The sequence below is a fragment of the Helianthus annuus genome, chromosome 5 (genome assembly GCF_002127325.2).
Source record: "Helianthus annuus cultivar XRQ/B chromosome 5, HanXRQr2.0-SUNRISE, whole genome shotgun sequence".
Taxonomy (NCBI): Eukaryota; Viridiplantae; Streptophyta; class Magnoliopsida; order Asterales; family Asteraceae; genus Helianthus; species Helianthus annuus.
Window position 1 is genome coordinate 96,248,646 of NC_035437.2, and position 17,610 is coordinate 96,266,255.

At 35.9% G+C, this 17,610-nt stretch overlaps 2 protein-coding genes across 2 annotated transcripts; both read right to left on the bottom strand.

Moving 5' to 3' along the window:
* Positions 1–2,135: 2,135 nt before the first annotated feature.
* LOC110924922 lies at positions 2,136–2,840 on the bottom strand. Its single transcript, XM_022168896.1, has one exon. It carries the CDS (start codon positions 2,838–2,840, stop codon positions 2,136–2,138), a length of 705 nt encoding a protein of 234 aa, XP_022024588.1.
* A 50-nt stretch (positions 2,841–2,890) lies between these two features.
* On the bottom strand, positions 2,891–11,240 carry LOC110924923. The gene is made up of 16 exons (XM_035989924.1): positions 10,908–11,240; positions 10,403–10,795; positions 10,230–10,298; positions 9,940–10,102; positions 9,796–9,838; positions 9,550–9,710; positions 8,707–8,919; positions 8,495–8,560; positions 7,024–7,149; positions 6,673–6,916; positions 5,997–6,393; positions 5,454–5,808; positions 4,164–5,046; positions 3,827–4,047; positions 3,332–3,617; positions 2,891–3,269 (listed from the first exon to the last, which is right to left on the bottom strand). Exons 2-16 carry the CDS (start codon positions 10,526–10,528, stop codon positions 2,891–2,893), a joined length of 3,732 nt encoding a protein of 1,243 aa, XP_035845817.1. The 5' UTR covers positions 10,529–10,795; positions 10,908–11,240.
* Between the last annotated feature and the right edge of the window lie 6,370 nt (positions 11,241–17,610).

Genomic DNA, 17,610 nt, shown 5'->3' on the forward strand with positions numbered 1-17,610 from the left:
AGCATGGTTAAAAGGGTTGATGCAGCGCCAATCACTGGTTCTCCGGTCTTGAAATCCACAGACCTGGTAGAAAACCAAATTGTAAGTTTTTTTGACATTTTTTATTGTTTACATAGTTCATATATCTTAATTACATAGTGGCTTTCAATCAATATGGTTTCTGCAATAAATGGGTTTGGGTTTAAATGGTTTGGTGATAATATAGGCTCTATTGTTTGGTTATAATATAGGCGTTATTTCCTAATTGATAATATAGTGGTTTGTTCATTTCGTTTGGTGATAATACATGCTTTATTTGTTTCATGATAATATAGTCATTTGTTCATTTGGTTTGGTGATAATATAGGTGTTATTCGATTCATGATAATATAGTCATTTGCTCATTTGGTTTGATGATAACTTAGGAGTTATTTGTTTCATAATAATATAGGTGATAATATTGTTTTTAGTGATAATATAGTCTCATGTTCGTTTCGTTCGTTTAGAGGATGTATGAGTTAGCCGTAGTAAAAAATAAAAACTGGTTTGAAGTTGTCTCACCAAATCAGTCGTTTATTTGACTTCTATCACTTGTAATTCTTATTTCTGTTAATAAGAATTGTTGTTGAATGTTGAAAGGGTGTGAGAATTCGAATAAAGTATTGAACCTTATACTCTTCTCAACACCTTTATAATAGCAATACTACAAATACTTCAAGAAATAAAAACATGCTTTCATCTTTTACCAACATTTTTTATGCAAATTTAAAAACATTCGTTTTCGAATAGTTAACGGTTTAGCCTCGTGGTGGACATTGGTGTAGATTTAGTAGAATTAAAGTGTGCGAGTTAGTTGTTTTTAAGAAAGTTAAGGTGCATCGTAAAAGTTTTCCTCCTTGAGTGGGTTAGTGAGTGTTGTAGTCCATGGTAAATATTAGTATAGATTTAAAAGTAGATTTAGAAAGGTTAACAACGGTTTCGTGATAATATATAATTTCTATAATATATATCTAGAATATGTTCTAATTAATTCAATTATGTTCAGCCGAAGCGCAGGAAGACAGTTCAAAAAGTTAACCCACAATCACCTGTTTTCAACTTCACAAGATTTGCGGAACACAGAATTGTAAGATTTTATAGATTTTTTATTGTTTCCTTGTTCAACTTTTTATGCAAAGGCTATACTTACAGATGCCTGGAATATATTGTGCTTTTCAGCGACTACCAGCAAAAATGTCATCTGTGTTGGATCTATCTCCTGATAATCTAAAAGAAGTCAGAGTTCAAAACCTGACAGGTGAAGTCAAAAAGATAATGACCAGATCAGAAAAACATCGAAAGGATTCCGTTATGGATTCGTTGGATGGTCGGGTTACTTGAAGGCTTGGAAGATCAACATTGGTGCGGAACTGTTTTTTGAGTTCCACAAGTCAAGTAAGCTCTTGAGATTGTCAAAGGTTGTGGAGAAGGGTTATGTTAAAAAGAAAAACTTACGTGCATGACTGGGAAGTGGTGATGGTGGTTGTCGTTGTTATTATAAACAATATATGGTAGTTTCTTTTGTTGGGCTTTAGAGTCCTAGTTGGTGTAAAAAAACTTGTGGCTAAATTAGACACGTTTTGGTTACTTTGGTTTGGGCTTTATGTAAATCTAGGCTAACATGTAATTTTCATGCTTAGTTGGTCTTTTTGGGTACAATGACTTGCCTAATTTTGATATTATGTGTTATGCTTTATGGTAATAGACGGTTGATAATTTATTAAACTTTAGTCTCGTCATGGTGTTGTGTATGATAGATGACGAATTTTGGTACAAGTTCATTTTTGTTTCAATTATTATAGATATGTTTGTAGATGTTTATGTGTTATACTATGAAACACTAATCAACTATAGTAACATGTGTTATGCTATGAAACAATAATATATAAAAACTATGCTTTTGATAACAAAACAAATTACATATACAAATACAAATTACAAGTAACTAAAAACTTCTTTGTATACAACATTAGATGTCCTATTAGTAAGGTTACCATCATTATCAAGAATTGATAATTTGAGTCCATCTCTGCTCTTGACTCTCGACAAAGCAACATAAAGTTGACCATGAGAAAATTACTGGATTTTTTCAAAAACAAACCAACTCTGGATAATGACTAGCCTTGACTTTTATTAATTGTCATAGCGAAACATAAAGCAACAGGAAACTGTCTTCTTTGAAATCTAAAAGGAACCTTCTTATCCGACGGTATTATACCAATTCTAGGAAGAAAAATTCGAGCACCAATGTTGCTTCCAGATATCACTTCTGCTTCAATAACGCGATTTCCAAGTGATATTACCTTTAAGCGAGTTCCGTTGCATAGACCATTTTTTTTATCAATATTTCTGAGGAGCATGATGGGAACACCGACCTTTAGTACTAATTTATGATTTGGAACACCGGAGATCTTAAGACCATTTAGTACGTCGGGAGAGTATAAACTTTGATCAAAACCATCATGTAGATTTTCTGTCTCATAAATACTATCGGAACTTAGGTATTCCTTGGAATCGCCTGGGAACATCAGCAACAACTGAGAATTAATTTCATCAACAACTTCATTTGTCGGTGCAAGAATCGCTCTTTTTTGGTAAAAGCCAGAACTTTGGTAATTTTCAAGAAGAGAAGGATAAACAAACTCTATAAGACTTGAAATAGGATCAGCGGAATCTATGATTAAAAGATCATCGGGTATATCTATAATCGCATCACCATCATTAGATCCGCCTAGTTTCCCTTCACCCAAATCCAACAACCACTGAGCAAACATTCGTGTTTGCTCAACATCATGCATTCCACTTCCTGCAGTCAACCTCATGTTCTTAGTTAAAGTGAGTACTTTGCAGTGGTCCCATATGTACGAAGAAGTCAACGAAGCATTAACAATGTCTTGTCTAGTACCACCTTGAATGACAGGAAGAGTTTGTCGGAAATCTCCACCAAATACGATTGTTTTACCTCCATATGGACTTTGGGAATATGAGAACCATCACATTTCAATATGTCTTTTAGAGTTCTATCCAAAGCTTCAAAACCATGTCGGTGTACCATTGGCGCTTCGTCCCATATAATCAATGATGTTTTCTTTAATAGATTTGCAACATCACTGTTAGGGATTATAGTACACATTGAGTCTTCATTCAGATTAATTGGAATGAGAAATCGAGAGTGAGCTGTCCTACCTCCTGTAAGAAGCAAAGATGCAATCCCACTTGAGGCAACATTTAAAACAATTTCCCTTTTTGATCTTATAGATGCAGATAACGTTTTCAAAAGAAATGTTTTACCGGTACCTCCATAACCGTAAACAAAAAAACACCACCTTTATTGTCTTCAACCGCTTTCATGATATCATTATAAATAAATCTTTGTTCATCGGTTAATGAAACTAAAAGGTTCTCAAACTGCTCTTGAAGATCAATTCTATCATAATCCAGCTCTTCAGTAATCAAACGATTATTTGAAGTAGAAATCAATTCATGATCAGGATAAGGCATTGTATTAAAATTTCGTAAGCTGGAATTATTACGAATTAAAATCTTCTCAATCTCGTACAATGTGAGATTTTTAACTTCATCATTAGTGAGGCATAAATCTGAAAAAAAAACACATTAAAGATATATTTTTTATATTAATATAATCCAATGTATAAGAAACAAATATTTGTTAAAATCTAAAAGAAATCATTGGATAAAATAAAACATTTTAACATGATTATATATATACATATATGTGAATGTGAATTATAAACATAAAGATTATAAATAAACATAAAAAGGAGTAATTGTCATAAAGTACTTGTACCTGGAGACTTTAAAATCTGTCGTTGTTTATAGAGGATGCCATCTAATAATAATTCCCATGTTTTTTGCCATACACGTTCCGGCAAAGACAGAGTCTGGCACGTCAACATCGTAGCAAACAGTGTGCGAAGATAATAACCGGAGCCTGAATGACTTGCTTCTTGGATAGCTTCTATATATTCCATGTCATCATCTAGTAGACCGTGAGCATAACATGCTTCTCTAAAGGTATTAAATTTACGACCATTTACAGTGAGGATATCATCAAAGGATCGAGGACCTTTAAGTTTGTTTAAAAGATTCCTCAAAAATTATGCCTCCCCGAGAGTAGGAGAAACAGCATGAATTCTTCCAATTGTAAAAAACCCGGTTTCTGACGTTTCCAACAACGTTCATCCTTTTTAAACACAAACTTAGTAGGGAACTCAACGTAAGTAAGCTCTCGGGCAACTTCATCTCTTTGGTTACAATCCATCCAAGATGAAAACATTGAAGAATTCATTGACAGTCGATTAAGGACTAAGTCAATATCATCGTCTTCACTGTATACAACATTTTGTTGGTTCGGAAGATGAAATGGGAGACGAATAACAGCTGGGTGCCTATAGTGAACATCAAATGCGAATATACGCCATGATGCCTCACATGCAGACAAATATCGACAATCATAGTATTTTTTAATCTCATCAACCGGCGGGTCGGGTTCGTTTGATGTGTTACTTTCAACAATGGAAACGGTAACACGATCAGGCCCTTTGTTGATATATTTAAACAAATACTTTATAGATCCAGCTTGATTGCACCATTCAACATTGATGTGGGACTGATATCTCTTCAAAAGTGTTTTGTTGTAGGGAACAACAAATCTGTTATCTAGCTTAACTCTAGATTTTTCAACAAATATTCCTGAATCTCTTCTTCTATAGAGAGGAAAACCATCCATGTCGACAGACGTATGATCACGGAATCTCTTTGGAAAGCCCTTAGAACACTTATTATCTACCATGCATGGGCAGTTGATGTTGTGAGGACCACAAGGACCGTGAATCATGAAATCACTGACAAGAGTATACAACTCTAGATCATCGTTTGGGTCAGGAATTTCAGCAGAAATGAGGGGATCAATGTGTTCAACAGTTGGAAACTTGTGATCGGGATGCATAAATAAACATATATGCACATGCGGCAACCCACGCTTCTGAAACTCCACCGTATAAACAACTACAAAAAGTAAAGAAAATAAAATATTAAATGTTTGTATTCATTTTTTAAAGATTAAGAGCATTCACATTCTATCCACCAAATCTTGAGAGATGGGTTTTTAAATTATAAAAAGTGGTTTAAGTGGTTGTGAGTGGAGGAGAGAGAAAATGTTACTGTTCATCTGTATATTTGGGGGGACACTGTTCACCCTGTATAATTTTTTAATATATTTTGAAAGTGGTTGTGAGTAGAGGAGAGAGAAAATGTAATATATATTGAAAAGGAGAGAGGAAAAGTATTTGTTTTTAGTGGAAATATATTGATATAGGAGTTGTTTTTTAGTGGAATGTATGTATATTTTTAGTGGATTGGATGTGAATGCTCTAAGAAGAAATGAAGCTTAATAGTAAATATGTAAAAAATACCTGCTGAAACTTTACCAAATATTGAGTTATCCTTCAAGTCTTTAATCAAAGCATTGAGCTTGATTTTAAACAATCTAGAGAGGATATCAGTCCTGTCTTCAGGACTTAAATTGGGGTCCTTAAGATATCCTTTAATTTCAGGCCATTTAGGATTGCATGTCACGGTTATAAAAACATCTGGATATCCATACCACTTACACAAAGACATTGCATCCAAATAGTTCTGCATCATATACCGAGCACCTCCAGTGAATGACGAAGGCAATATGACACGCTTTCCAGTGTTGGATACATTTATATTACCATGGTTACGTAAATTGGAGAGGTTCTCAAGAGTATCACATCTTAGAACCTTCTGTTGAAAACGTATGTAATTTAGTCACTCAGTTTCAATCATGGTATACGTATCAACTAAGTATTGTTGAAATAGGCGATGTGAATTTAGAATTAATGAAAAAACACCCTGCCTATTTTGTATCTTGTATGCAAAGAATTCTCTCATAGTGACATATGTTCGTTTGGTTGATGTAGAAGGAGTAACACCTCTATGAGGAATATCAATTCTGTAGCAATCATCACCATAAGGAAAAAAAGTGGATACTGGAGAGCAAGATACGATGGATGTAACTCACTAATACGTTGTAGACCACCAGATTTCGTTTCTACAATAATATCTCTGTTTTCTAGCGAATCGCCAATGCCACCAACAATTAAAGCTGCCACTTCAGAAGCGGTTGGTAAGTTGTATGTTCTTCCATCTTGTTGCCTTCTTCCAATGAGCCGCAACTTTAGCTCAGCGTTACAGTTATCTTTAAAAAAATCTTTTACCATGTGATATGTTTTAACCAAAACATTCTCCGAGTCTAACATATTCTGTATATGTTGTATAACTTGAAGATCAAGATCCAAAGACTTTGATGAAGAAGCTCTATTAGATTCACTAAAGAAAATCAAAACATATAATATTAATTTAAATTAAAAAAGATTCTTAAAAAATAAAATAGTTACATTGAAAACGTACCCAAAAGCGGATTGTCTATTTGAAAGTTCATTGTCAGTATCCTATATATAAAGCTGGGAGAATTTTGGTTTAGATCCGTCCTCTGGTGGAAGACTTCCCATTCTATGGTAATTCTGACCACCCAATCGGAATATATAAGGAGCATTGCCTCTGTTAATGGATTTATCAACTTTTCCGCCAATGGAAGTAAATGAGAACATGGAATTGTATCGACGGATGTTCTTGATGAATGACTTGCTTTTTGAATCCAATCCATTAAAAAGAGACTGATAACTTGGTGGTGCTTCCTTCATATTAGGAAGTTGAACTTTACCATATGCACAACAAATTGAATAACTTGAACTAAATTGGATTTTTGTACTCCCTCTACGAGCTTCGACATCCCATAATTTTGCTTGACATATTTGGCAAGTGACATTTTGATCTAAGTGATCAACATAATCTGTTGAAAAATATTTAAATAATATTTGTAAATTTGTAATAAGCAATTATAAAGTTGGATGCAATTTTAATTAAAATTAATTAATTGTATATTTATGTAAAATGTACCTTTTGAGATGCCCACAAATTCGTCTTTTTTAGTATCACTTTCATTCGATCGTCTTTTATCCAAAATAGTCTTTCTTAAATTTCGCCTTTGTTGACTGTTAAAATTGTCCATGGAATTATTTAAACCTGTAACAACAAAAAATATAAAAATTAATGATACAAAATAAAATATAAAAAAATGAAAATATTATGGTGTTACCGTTTGAGTATTCTGCTGTAATTTCAGAGACATGACTTCTAGTATTTCCATTGGTACAATTGGTAAAAGATAGTGAATTACATAAACGATTCTCTTTGATGACATTCTCTTTGTTCTTAGCCTTTCTTGTATCCAAATACAATTTTCGTAACTTTCTCCTGTGATGACTCTTAGGTGCTGTTTGTTTTTTCTGCGGGAAAAGGTCTGCAGTCTGTGGATCACATCTGCAGGCATCTGCAGGAGAAGAGGTGGACCAAATGTCTGCAGTCTGCAAGGAGAAGAGGGTTTGTTTTTTTTCCTTCTACAAAACCACTTTTCACACACACAACACACCCACTTCTCTCTCTCTCTCTCTACAATCAGCAGCTGCAACCTTCTACACCTTCATTACATCAGATCATCATCAACAACAACATCGTCAAACACTATCCTCAACTTTATCAATCTTCAGAAACAAAGAGAAGAAAGCAAAATAAAGGAGACGAGGTTTTACCGGTGAGATTCGTCAGAGAATAAACCACCACCGTCATCATTCATCTTCACCATTCATGTCACGATCACCGGTTAAATGAGAGGGGAATGGGCGTCGTTCAAATCCACCACCGCCGCCGCTAACGGCGGTGCTACCGTCGACGATCTACACATCATCTTCATCATCGGCACCTCACCGTCATCTTCATCTATCATTCTCGTCCCCACCGTCATTCTGTGTCATCATTAGAAAGAAGCAGGGTTTGTCGAAGCACGTCGACCGGAGTGGTCGTCGGAGAGGCTCGTCGGCCGCCGCTGGCTCCTCCCTGTGGTCCACCAGACTTGAAAACGAGAGGATAAGAGAGGGTGTCGGATGTGGGTATTTGGAGGATTCAAAAAAAAATATGTATTGTGTTTAGGGTTTCTTCAAGGAAGATGAAGAAGATAAGGTCTTGCATTTCAGTTGAGTGTGTGTTTGGTGAGATAAAGTTGCAGAGAAAGTTTATGGCAGAGAAGAGGTTTGAAGAGGTTTGAAGACTTGGGTTCATGTCTGCTTGGGGAAGAGGTGGGGAAGAGGTTTTTGGTGAGAAGCTCTTCAAGAAAACAAACAAGCTACAGGATCCAAAGCTCTGCGCGTGTCTGCGCGACGCAGACATAAGTGGCCAGAAGCACTTTTCTTAAAAAAAACAAACAGCACCTTAATATTGGTAGAGTTTGTGTTTAAAACTGTACAAAAAGATAATATTTAAGATATAGGAATTTATTAGAAAAAATAAATAAAACATTAAACAAAATACTTACTGGGAGGGTTAATAGATATTGGTGTAATATTTGAAAATGGTGTTGTATTTGTGCAATTATTTAAACCTGTAATAAAATTATATAGAAACGAATCATGATTAAAAAAAGTAAATAAAAATAATATTAAAAAAAGTATATGTGATAATGAAAATAAAAATAGGTAAGAGGTATATTTATAGATTTTTTATAATAAAAGATTTTTAATAGAGTACCTGTTGTAATGTCAGACAAAGGGCTTCTAAAACTTCCAATGGGAGAATTAGTAAAAGATAGTGAATTACATAAAAGATTGTCTTTGATGAAATTCTCTTTGTTATTAAAAACATTCTCTTTAACACCGTTGTTAACCTTTCTTCTATCCAAATACAGCTTTCGTAACTTTCTCCTGCGATGACTCTCAATATCGGTAGAGTTTGTGTTTAAAACTGTAAAAAAAATAATTAAGATGTAGGAAATTATTTGAAAAAATAAATTAATAAATCATTAAACAAAAAAATTGTTGGGAGTGTTAATAGATATTCGTGAAACATTCGACAATGGTGTTGTATTTATGTTGGGATAATGATGTATATCTGAGATAATAATAAAAAAAGTCAAAAATTATATCCTACCTTGGAAGAAAAGAAATTCTACTAATAATTAAAGTTAAATCATATTCTGTTTAATATTACAAACTTGTTTCAATTCATTTGGTTTTAAAAAGTCAAAAGGTAATGGAAAAAACTAAAAACATCTTAATTTAAAATACAATTGAAAAAAAATATATATACATGTTAATAATAAAACTAATTTTAACACAGTTTTAATAAAAGTAAAATTGCTCAAACTAAAATTTTGAAATTTAAAACCAAGGATAAATTTAAATAACCAAATCCAAACATTAAACCATCATTCCTACATCAAGTGACTTAAACAACATAAGTTTTCAAAAACAAATAGTAGATATCCTAAACGTGGAATAATAATTGTCTTAACAATGGATAGATGTGATCATTTTTCCTTCTTGGGAATCAAAAGTGACTTAGGGCCTCCATTCAAAAATAAAGGATCTTTACTTCCAGAGTTGTCACGATCATAATCTTCCACAAGAACACGCTTCAGCTCAGGTTGTGCCTTCATCTTTCCTGGCCTTTTGTTACGCAAAGCCATACCACCAGCACTTGAATCAATCAATGAAACCGGAGTCTCATAACCATTGTTGGAATGGTATAGAATCCTTCAAATTAAAGTAAATAGATTTGTTAAAATACAAAAGGTTTATATTTAGAAATAGGAATGTGTTTAAAAAAAATAGATAGTACCTTCTGGTTAGTAGTATGTTTTCTCGTCTTGCGCTTCTCTTTGCTATAAGTGTTGAATTCTAATTTAAATAGAAAATATGGATTAGAAATATAGAATTACAAAATATAAAAGATTGAAAAAACAAATAGAAATAAAATGCGGACCTTCATTGCAACCTAAAACAGCTTTTGTTGTTGACTCGTCATGATCATAAGACTCCGCAAGATTACGCTTCAACTCAGAATGTTCACTTATCTTTTCAGCATTTTTGGTAGCCAAAGATATTGATCCAGCACTTAAACCAATAAGTGACATCGAGGTATCATCCTTAATATGGAAATGAATTGAAATGAATATAATATATAATTATAAACAATATTTGTAATCATAATAGTGATGAATAAAAATAAATGAATAAATAGATTTTGTCATATACTTTGTTTAAAGATAATACCTTCAGATCGACAGTATCAACACTTGCAAAATCACCAGATGAGATATTCATAGAGTTTGAAAGATCAACCTACATTGTAAACAAAAAAGGATGTGTTAAATTGTTGAATAAAGAATGAAGGTAAAATATAGTATAACTGTAAAAATTTAATATCAATAACATTAGATACTTACATGGTCAATCCCTAACTTTGATTCAAGCTGAGAAATGATTTCAGTATCATCAAAAAATCTTTTGACAGTGAATGACTTGTAATGATTCTTCATATTAAAGTGAGAAATCTCAATCTTAAACGCCATCTTTTTGCCAACCAAATTACTAATTTCATCTGGTAGCAAATTATCCGTTTCACCCTACATAATAATTTAAGATGTAAAAACAGTGGTACAATATGAGATTGTATAAATTATAGAAATTGGGAAGATAATAAAGCCAAAAGAGATACATCAAGAAACTTATCAACCAACTCTTGAGCACTCTTTCCAAGTAATTTTCGAGCTACATGATCTAAGCAAGTTAGAGATGCAATACCAGTAGAATCTTGTAACCTAAGTTGAAGTTTCAACCTAAAAAAGAATAATAAAAAAAGTAAAATTATACATGATTGAAAAATTGATATTAGTATAGTATTGAAATATAACATTTTAATTTAAAGTTATCATAAAGTTAGGACTTTACCTGGGAACCACAGAAACACCTTTTTCATTGCACTCATCATTTATGCATCGAATTGTCTGCTTCTCCTCACTTAAATCTAATCCATCCTCTCCATCGCTTATGAAATACAACACAGAAACCTTCTTCATACAATCCTTACCAGAATTGTAATACCACTCAACACCAGGAGGGAAACTTATCACTGTACCAAGCCCAATCACATTCATTGTCTCCTGAATTTTATTAACCTCATCTATGCTCTTGAATTCCGTTCCAACCAAAAAATCATCATGAACAGTTTTGCCAGCTTGAGATGAACCAAAAGGACGGCTTGAAGAACCAACAGCCGGTCTTCTTTCAAGTAACCTTCAAATTATTATAAATATAATTAATCTATAATTAGTCTATAAATTATAAAAACCTTTCAACATTATGACATAAAATAATATACTGAAACAAATAATCAAACAGTTAATTTGAAAAAATATGTACATCTTACCTCTTTTGGAAATCAATTAGCTCATCAATGCTTTCGTTCAGATACAAAAAGCTGTTTTGAAAAGAACTGGACACGTAAGCCTTACCTACATAGTTAAGAAAAGAATTCTATTCAAACAATTAAGCATTGATAAGTATAACAATAAAATGTAAAATATATAGAATTTTAATGAGAAAGATAACAGTAATTAATTAAGTATAAAACCTTCATGAAAGCTATATCTTCCAAACTGCAATATCACAAACACATCACTCGGTTTCTGTTCTAAAAACTTTGACATTTGAATCGCATAATCTCCCCACAAAGTGAGATAAACATTAAGGTACCTGTGAATAAAAACTTAATAAAACATGAACTAATTGATAATTATATAAAAGAGATCAAAGAAATAAATAAATTCTAACTCTAAGTCACGAAGTTGTAAGCTCATTTTTTTGTTCAATCTCCCATTACTGCTGGTATGATCAACCATAGGAAACCAACCATCAACATAACCAATGATATCTATAAACAAACAAAAGAATAAATTAGAACAATAACAATGGCGTAATATAAGTAAAGATCAAAAGATCAAATTTTAAAATACGGTGCACTTACCAACAGGAGAGTCTTGCGGAATAGCACGATTACGAAGAACATCAAAGGATTTAAAAGAGAATCCATGAAGTGAACCACCAAAGTTATCACAGTTTCTAATATCGGTAGAGAAATTGAAAAACAGTTTATGTTTGTGGTTGGTTGGGCGGTACGGAGACACGTTGTCACCAACATCAAACTTAGTAACCATGACACAACTCTTTTCTACCAGTAATCTTCCATACTTTACAAGATAATTACCACCAACACTTGCTTGAATTTTGGTACCCTATCAAACAAATATAACCCTTTAAGATGTAACATAGGATATAAAAAAATAAAATAAATGTGTTATAAAGTTATAAAGTACTTCCTCATCCATGAGGATCAGTTCGACCGCATGAATAGCATTCTTGACTTTAAATGATAGTAGCTCCCAAAGCTTAAGTATGCGAACTTTAATAGTAACATCTGTCTTGGTTACATCCAATTCATTAAGAGAAGTGATGGGAGGATTCTCCATTGACCTTTATAGTTAAAGATTTATTTTAGAAAACAAAATCTCTGATTCATAAACAAATTTTTGTTTTTTAAAGACTGTATCAATTGTCTGAGGGTCTTTAAATCAACAATTGTTGTGAAACATTCAAGGAGTTTTTGGAACATTAGAAAACTGATCTTTTATGTATAAATTGTGTGAGGGGGAATATTTACGGATGCATGGATCATGTTAGTTAGACATAACCATTTGAAAAACAAAAATGGGGTATTGATTATTATTACTCTTAAAAATAACTAAATAATAAGAATTGGCAATATTCAAACTCACAATATGATTATTAAGTACCGTTACATTAATATAAGAAAGTTAAACTTGGCAACATATCTATAGATAAGTAAAATTAATTTAAAAACCAAAAAGTTGACCTAAAACATCATAAAATTTCTAAAACAGTCCCTAAAACACATGTATATCACGAAAAATCAAAATCAGACACTAAAACAGTCCCTAAAACACATTGATATCTAAGGGCATGTTTGGCTAAGCTTTTTGAAACAACTTATTCCCTAAATCTGTCTCTAAAACATCATAAATCTCTTTAATCAGCAATGACAGAGACATATGCAGTAACCAAACAGTTTGAAAAGTAAATAAGATGTTTAGTAAAAGGTTTTAAACCAAAAACAATGACAGAGGGATATGCAGTAGCCAAACAGCAAGAAGTAGTGTATAGTTCACAAAAAAACTCTCCAAATATTTAAAACAGTCATTAAAACTGTCACACCCCCAGAATCCCACCTGCGGAGTACTACCGCTTGGAGGCGTGACTGACCAGGATCCAGCCACCAATCATACTGAACAAGCATATAGACAGTTATAAAAGTTTAACCAATACGATTGGTGTTTCAAACAAACAAAGTTTAAGTTGTAAGCGGAAGCATAAGTTTAGAGTTATAACATAAGTTCAAATGTTTTCAAATAAAACATGACACGCAGCAATCCGTGTCCCACAACGACTCTCCTCCATGCAAGCTCCAGCTGAGTATCTATGGTCCTGCAAAGCATGTAGTAACGAGTCAACAACTAGTTGAGTGAGTTCACGGTTGGGTGTTTGTTTTAGTTATTCCGAAAACAGTTTCCTTTACTGGCATCCTGCCGTGGGGGTTACCCCATAGTTTAAAAACGTGACATGTTCATTCCCAGTTACTCCGGCACTCCAGCCGTGGGGGCTACCCCATGTTAGTTATCAGGCATTTCGGCCGTGGGGGCTACCCCATGCGTACACTAGACTCGTTACCATATCGACTGCTGACTGTAGTCATGTTTATGTGCCCTGAAAACATCAATGTCTATCATCATTGACGTGCCCCAGATCCATTAGTTCACGCCCGTCCTCTGTGGCACGGTGTGAGGTTTGTCAGACCTAAATAGCGCTATCTAACTAATGACCCGCTCGCCATTGGCCCGGCGATTAGTCGATACAAAAAAAGGAGGGACTTCGTGATAGAGTTTTAGTCTAGTACGTGTTATCCGTCCATCCGGACGAGGAATCACATTCCTGAGCCATAGCCGTCCTACCCAAGGAGGACGAGGAACCCACGTTCCTTAACCCCGTTCCCAACCCAGGGAATCCCATGCTTTGTAGAGGGTGTGAACTCACCTTGGTTTGCTCGGTAGTAACACAGAAAGGTCAATCAATTGCAGGTAATCAATTAGGTCCTATCACAGATATTTTTCGTATCAGATTCAAGCCAAGCAGTGCACGAATGTTCAACACGTATTGATCATGGCAAACACGTTTAACATCAACAGTTCACAGTTAACAGTCATATACAACCCAAAGTCTAAGTGTGAGGCCCTAACAGTTGGGCTCGTGATAACAGGCCCAAACAACACGTCAACAGTAGCACAGAAGTCCATAAGTCCGGCCCACTAACTTAGGCCCATAACTGAGCAAGTCCAATAAGTGAGGTCTCGAGTCGCAACCGGACTCGCAACCCCGGTCTCGGGTTGTGCTGCTTTTGGTCTCGAGTCGTAACCGGACTCGTAAGCATGGTTTCGAGTCATGCTGTTTATGTTGATCATGGATGGTTGCGAGTCGCAACCCATGTCGCAACCGTGGTTTCGGCTTGTCATGCTATGGTTGCGAGTCGTAACCAGGTGTTCTCGACTCGCAACTGGTGTCGCAACGTGGATGTTTCGAGTCGCAACCAGGGGTTCCGACTCCCCAACAGTTGCTGATTCTGCGCAGATCGTACTATCCAATAGAATTCATGCAGAAATATGTACCAGCCACTAAACATGTTTTGTTGTCTAATATTTACTCAAAATGGATCAAACAATGCAGATTTCAAATATTCAACACCCCTTTATTGCATATTCAAGTTGTTCTTCACATATTCAAAGCACATTCATCAAGTTCTTCAAATATTCATAACATAAACAATTCTCATTCACCCATATTATGCATTTTCGGACAAGAGTTATAACACCAAACTAAATATCAATACTCATCTTGCTAGCAACACATTCTTAACTAGGATTTGTCATTAACATAAACTAGTCCGATTTCATGAACATTTACATCCAATGGTTTAAGCTTCATTTAGACACAATTATCATAACTCTACATGCCATATATCCGAAATGAAGACATGTTAACCGATTTATCACCATTATACATGTAATATCATCATTTGACAACCAATAGCTATCTTCTATCAAGCAAACAAATCATTTTTCATGTGAAAACTTAGCAAGCAACATAATGTTATAACCATCAATCCAAACACCAAAACACAACATGAATCACTAACATTCAACAATAACATCAAGAAACACTAACCGGTTGATGGATTTCGAGGATGTGTGTGAGCTTCCAACCGATTGTGTGTGAGCCGATTCCAAGAGTCCAAACCGAAAGTGAGGAGTGTGCTTGTGTCTCTAGGGTTTTAGTGAGAGAGAAGATAGGAGAGTGTGTGTGTGTTGTGATGTTCAAAAATGACAAGGTTAACTAGGGTGTGATATATATATATATATATATGCTAGTTCAAGTGGTGCACCCTTAATGGGTTTCGGTTGAGGGTTTACGGCCCAAAGGCCCAAGCCGGTTACTATACACTCGAGACCTCATGGTCTCGAGTCGGGTCCCTTGTTCTCGGTCGGGTTCTCGGCTCACATATAACACATACATATATACATACAAATGCACACATAACAAGGTACATATCACATAAAAGGTTCACGTTTATCATTAAGTTTAATCAGTCAACTAATCACATAACGTACAAGCATGTTACATCGAGGCACAAGAAAGGTTCTAAATTTCGAGTTGTCACATCATCCCCAAGTTGAAAGAAATTTCGTCCCGAAATTTGATGGCACTCACTGAGGAAGCTAGTTAAGTTGTAAGGTTTTCCCGGTTATCCTGGGGTGTCACATCCACCCCCCGTTGATCTGGAATTTCGTCCCGAAATTCCGTAGCTTCAGCCTCAGTAGCGGTTGTACTGTCCTCAAACAGTTGGGGATACTTTTGTTTCATCCGATCTTCGCGCTCCCAGGTGAACTCTGGGCCGCGACGTGAGTTCCAACGAACTCGAACGAGAGGTATTCTAGTGCTTTTGAGGACCTTAACATCCCGGTCCGTGATTTCGACTGGTTCTTCGACGAATTTCAACTGTTCGTCGATCGTGAGTTCCTTCAGAGGAACTACGTGGGTCTCATCTGACAGACACTTCTTCAGATTCGACACATGGAAAACGTTGTGAACTGCACCGAGTTCTGTTGGTAAGTTCAGTCTGTAGGCCACCTTGCCTATTTTCTCAATGATTTCGAACGGTCCAACGTATCGTGGGTTAAGTTTGCCTCGTTTACCAAAACGAACAACACCCTTCCAGGGTGAAACCTTGAGTAATACCCGCTCCCCAACCTGGAGCTCAAGTGGTTTCCTGCCCTTATCGGCGTAGGCCTTCTGACGGTCTCGAGCGGCCGCCATGCGTTGTCGTATTTGAGCAATCCGCTCAGTAGTGTCTACCACATGTTCTGGACCAGTGATTTGACTATCCCCCACCTCTGCCCAACAGAGAGGTGACCGGCATTTACGTCCGTACAATGCCTCAAACGGAGCAGCTTTAATGCTGGTGTGGTAGCTGTTATTATATGAGAATTCCACGAGTGGCAGATGCCTTTCCCAGCTGTTGCCAAAGTCGATTACACAAGCACGAAGCATGTCTTCTAAGGTCTGAATAGTGCGCTCGGACTGCCCGTCCGTCTGTGGGTGATACGCTGTGCTCATATCTAGACGTGAGCCAAAAGACTTGTGCATTGCCTGCCACAGTTCCGAAGTAAAACGTGCATCTCGATCAGAGATGATAGAGGTGGGCACCCCGTGCCTCGAAACAACTTCCTTGAGGTATATTTCCGCTAAAGTGGAGAACTTATCCGTCTCCTTAATTGCCAAAAAGTGTGCGGATTTTGTGAGTCGATCCACGATCACCCAGATAGTATCGTTTCCGCGCTGTGATCTAGGTAAGCCTGTAACGAAATCCATGGAAATTTGCTCCCATTTCCATTGTGGTATCTCTGGTTGTTGGAGTAGACCCGAGGGTTTCTGATATTCCGTCTTGACTCGCGCACAAGTCAAACACTTGCTGACGTAGGTTGCTATGTGGGCCTTCATGCTAGGCCACCAATACGTAGTTTTGATATCGTGGTACATCTTATCTGAACCTGGGTGTATCGAGTAGCGGGATTTGTGTGCTTCGTCCATTACAAGTTCTCGTAAGTCGCCATAGAGTGGGACCCAAATGCGTCCTGTTACGTAGTAAGCACCGTCTTCCTTCTGTTCTAGGCGTTGCCTTGACCCGCGTAGGGCTTCAGCCCTAACGTTTTCTGGTTTCAGTGCTTCTATCTGAGCAGCTCGTATTTGCGAAGGTAGACTAGAATGGATCGTGAGTTGTAGAGCTCTTACGCGCTTAGGCGCAGTGTCCTTTCGACTCAGGGCGTCAGCCACGACATTGGCCTTGCCCGGGTGATACCTGATAGAGCACTCATAGTCATTCAGCAGCTCGACCCATCGTCGCTGCCGCATATTCAGTTCCTTCTGCTTGAATATGTGCTCTAGGCTCCTGTGGTCGGTGTAGATGGCG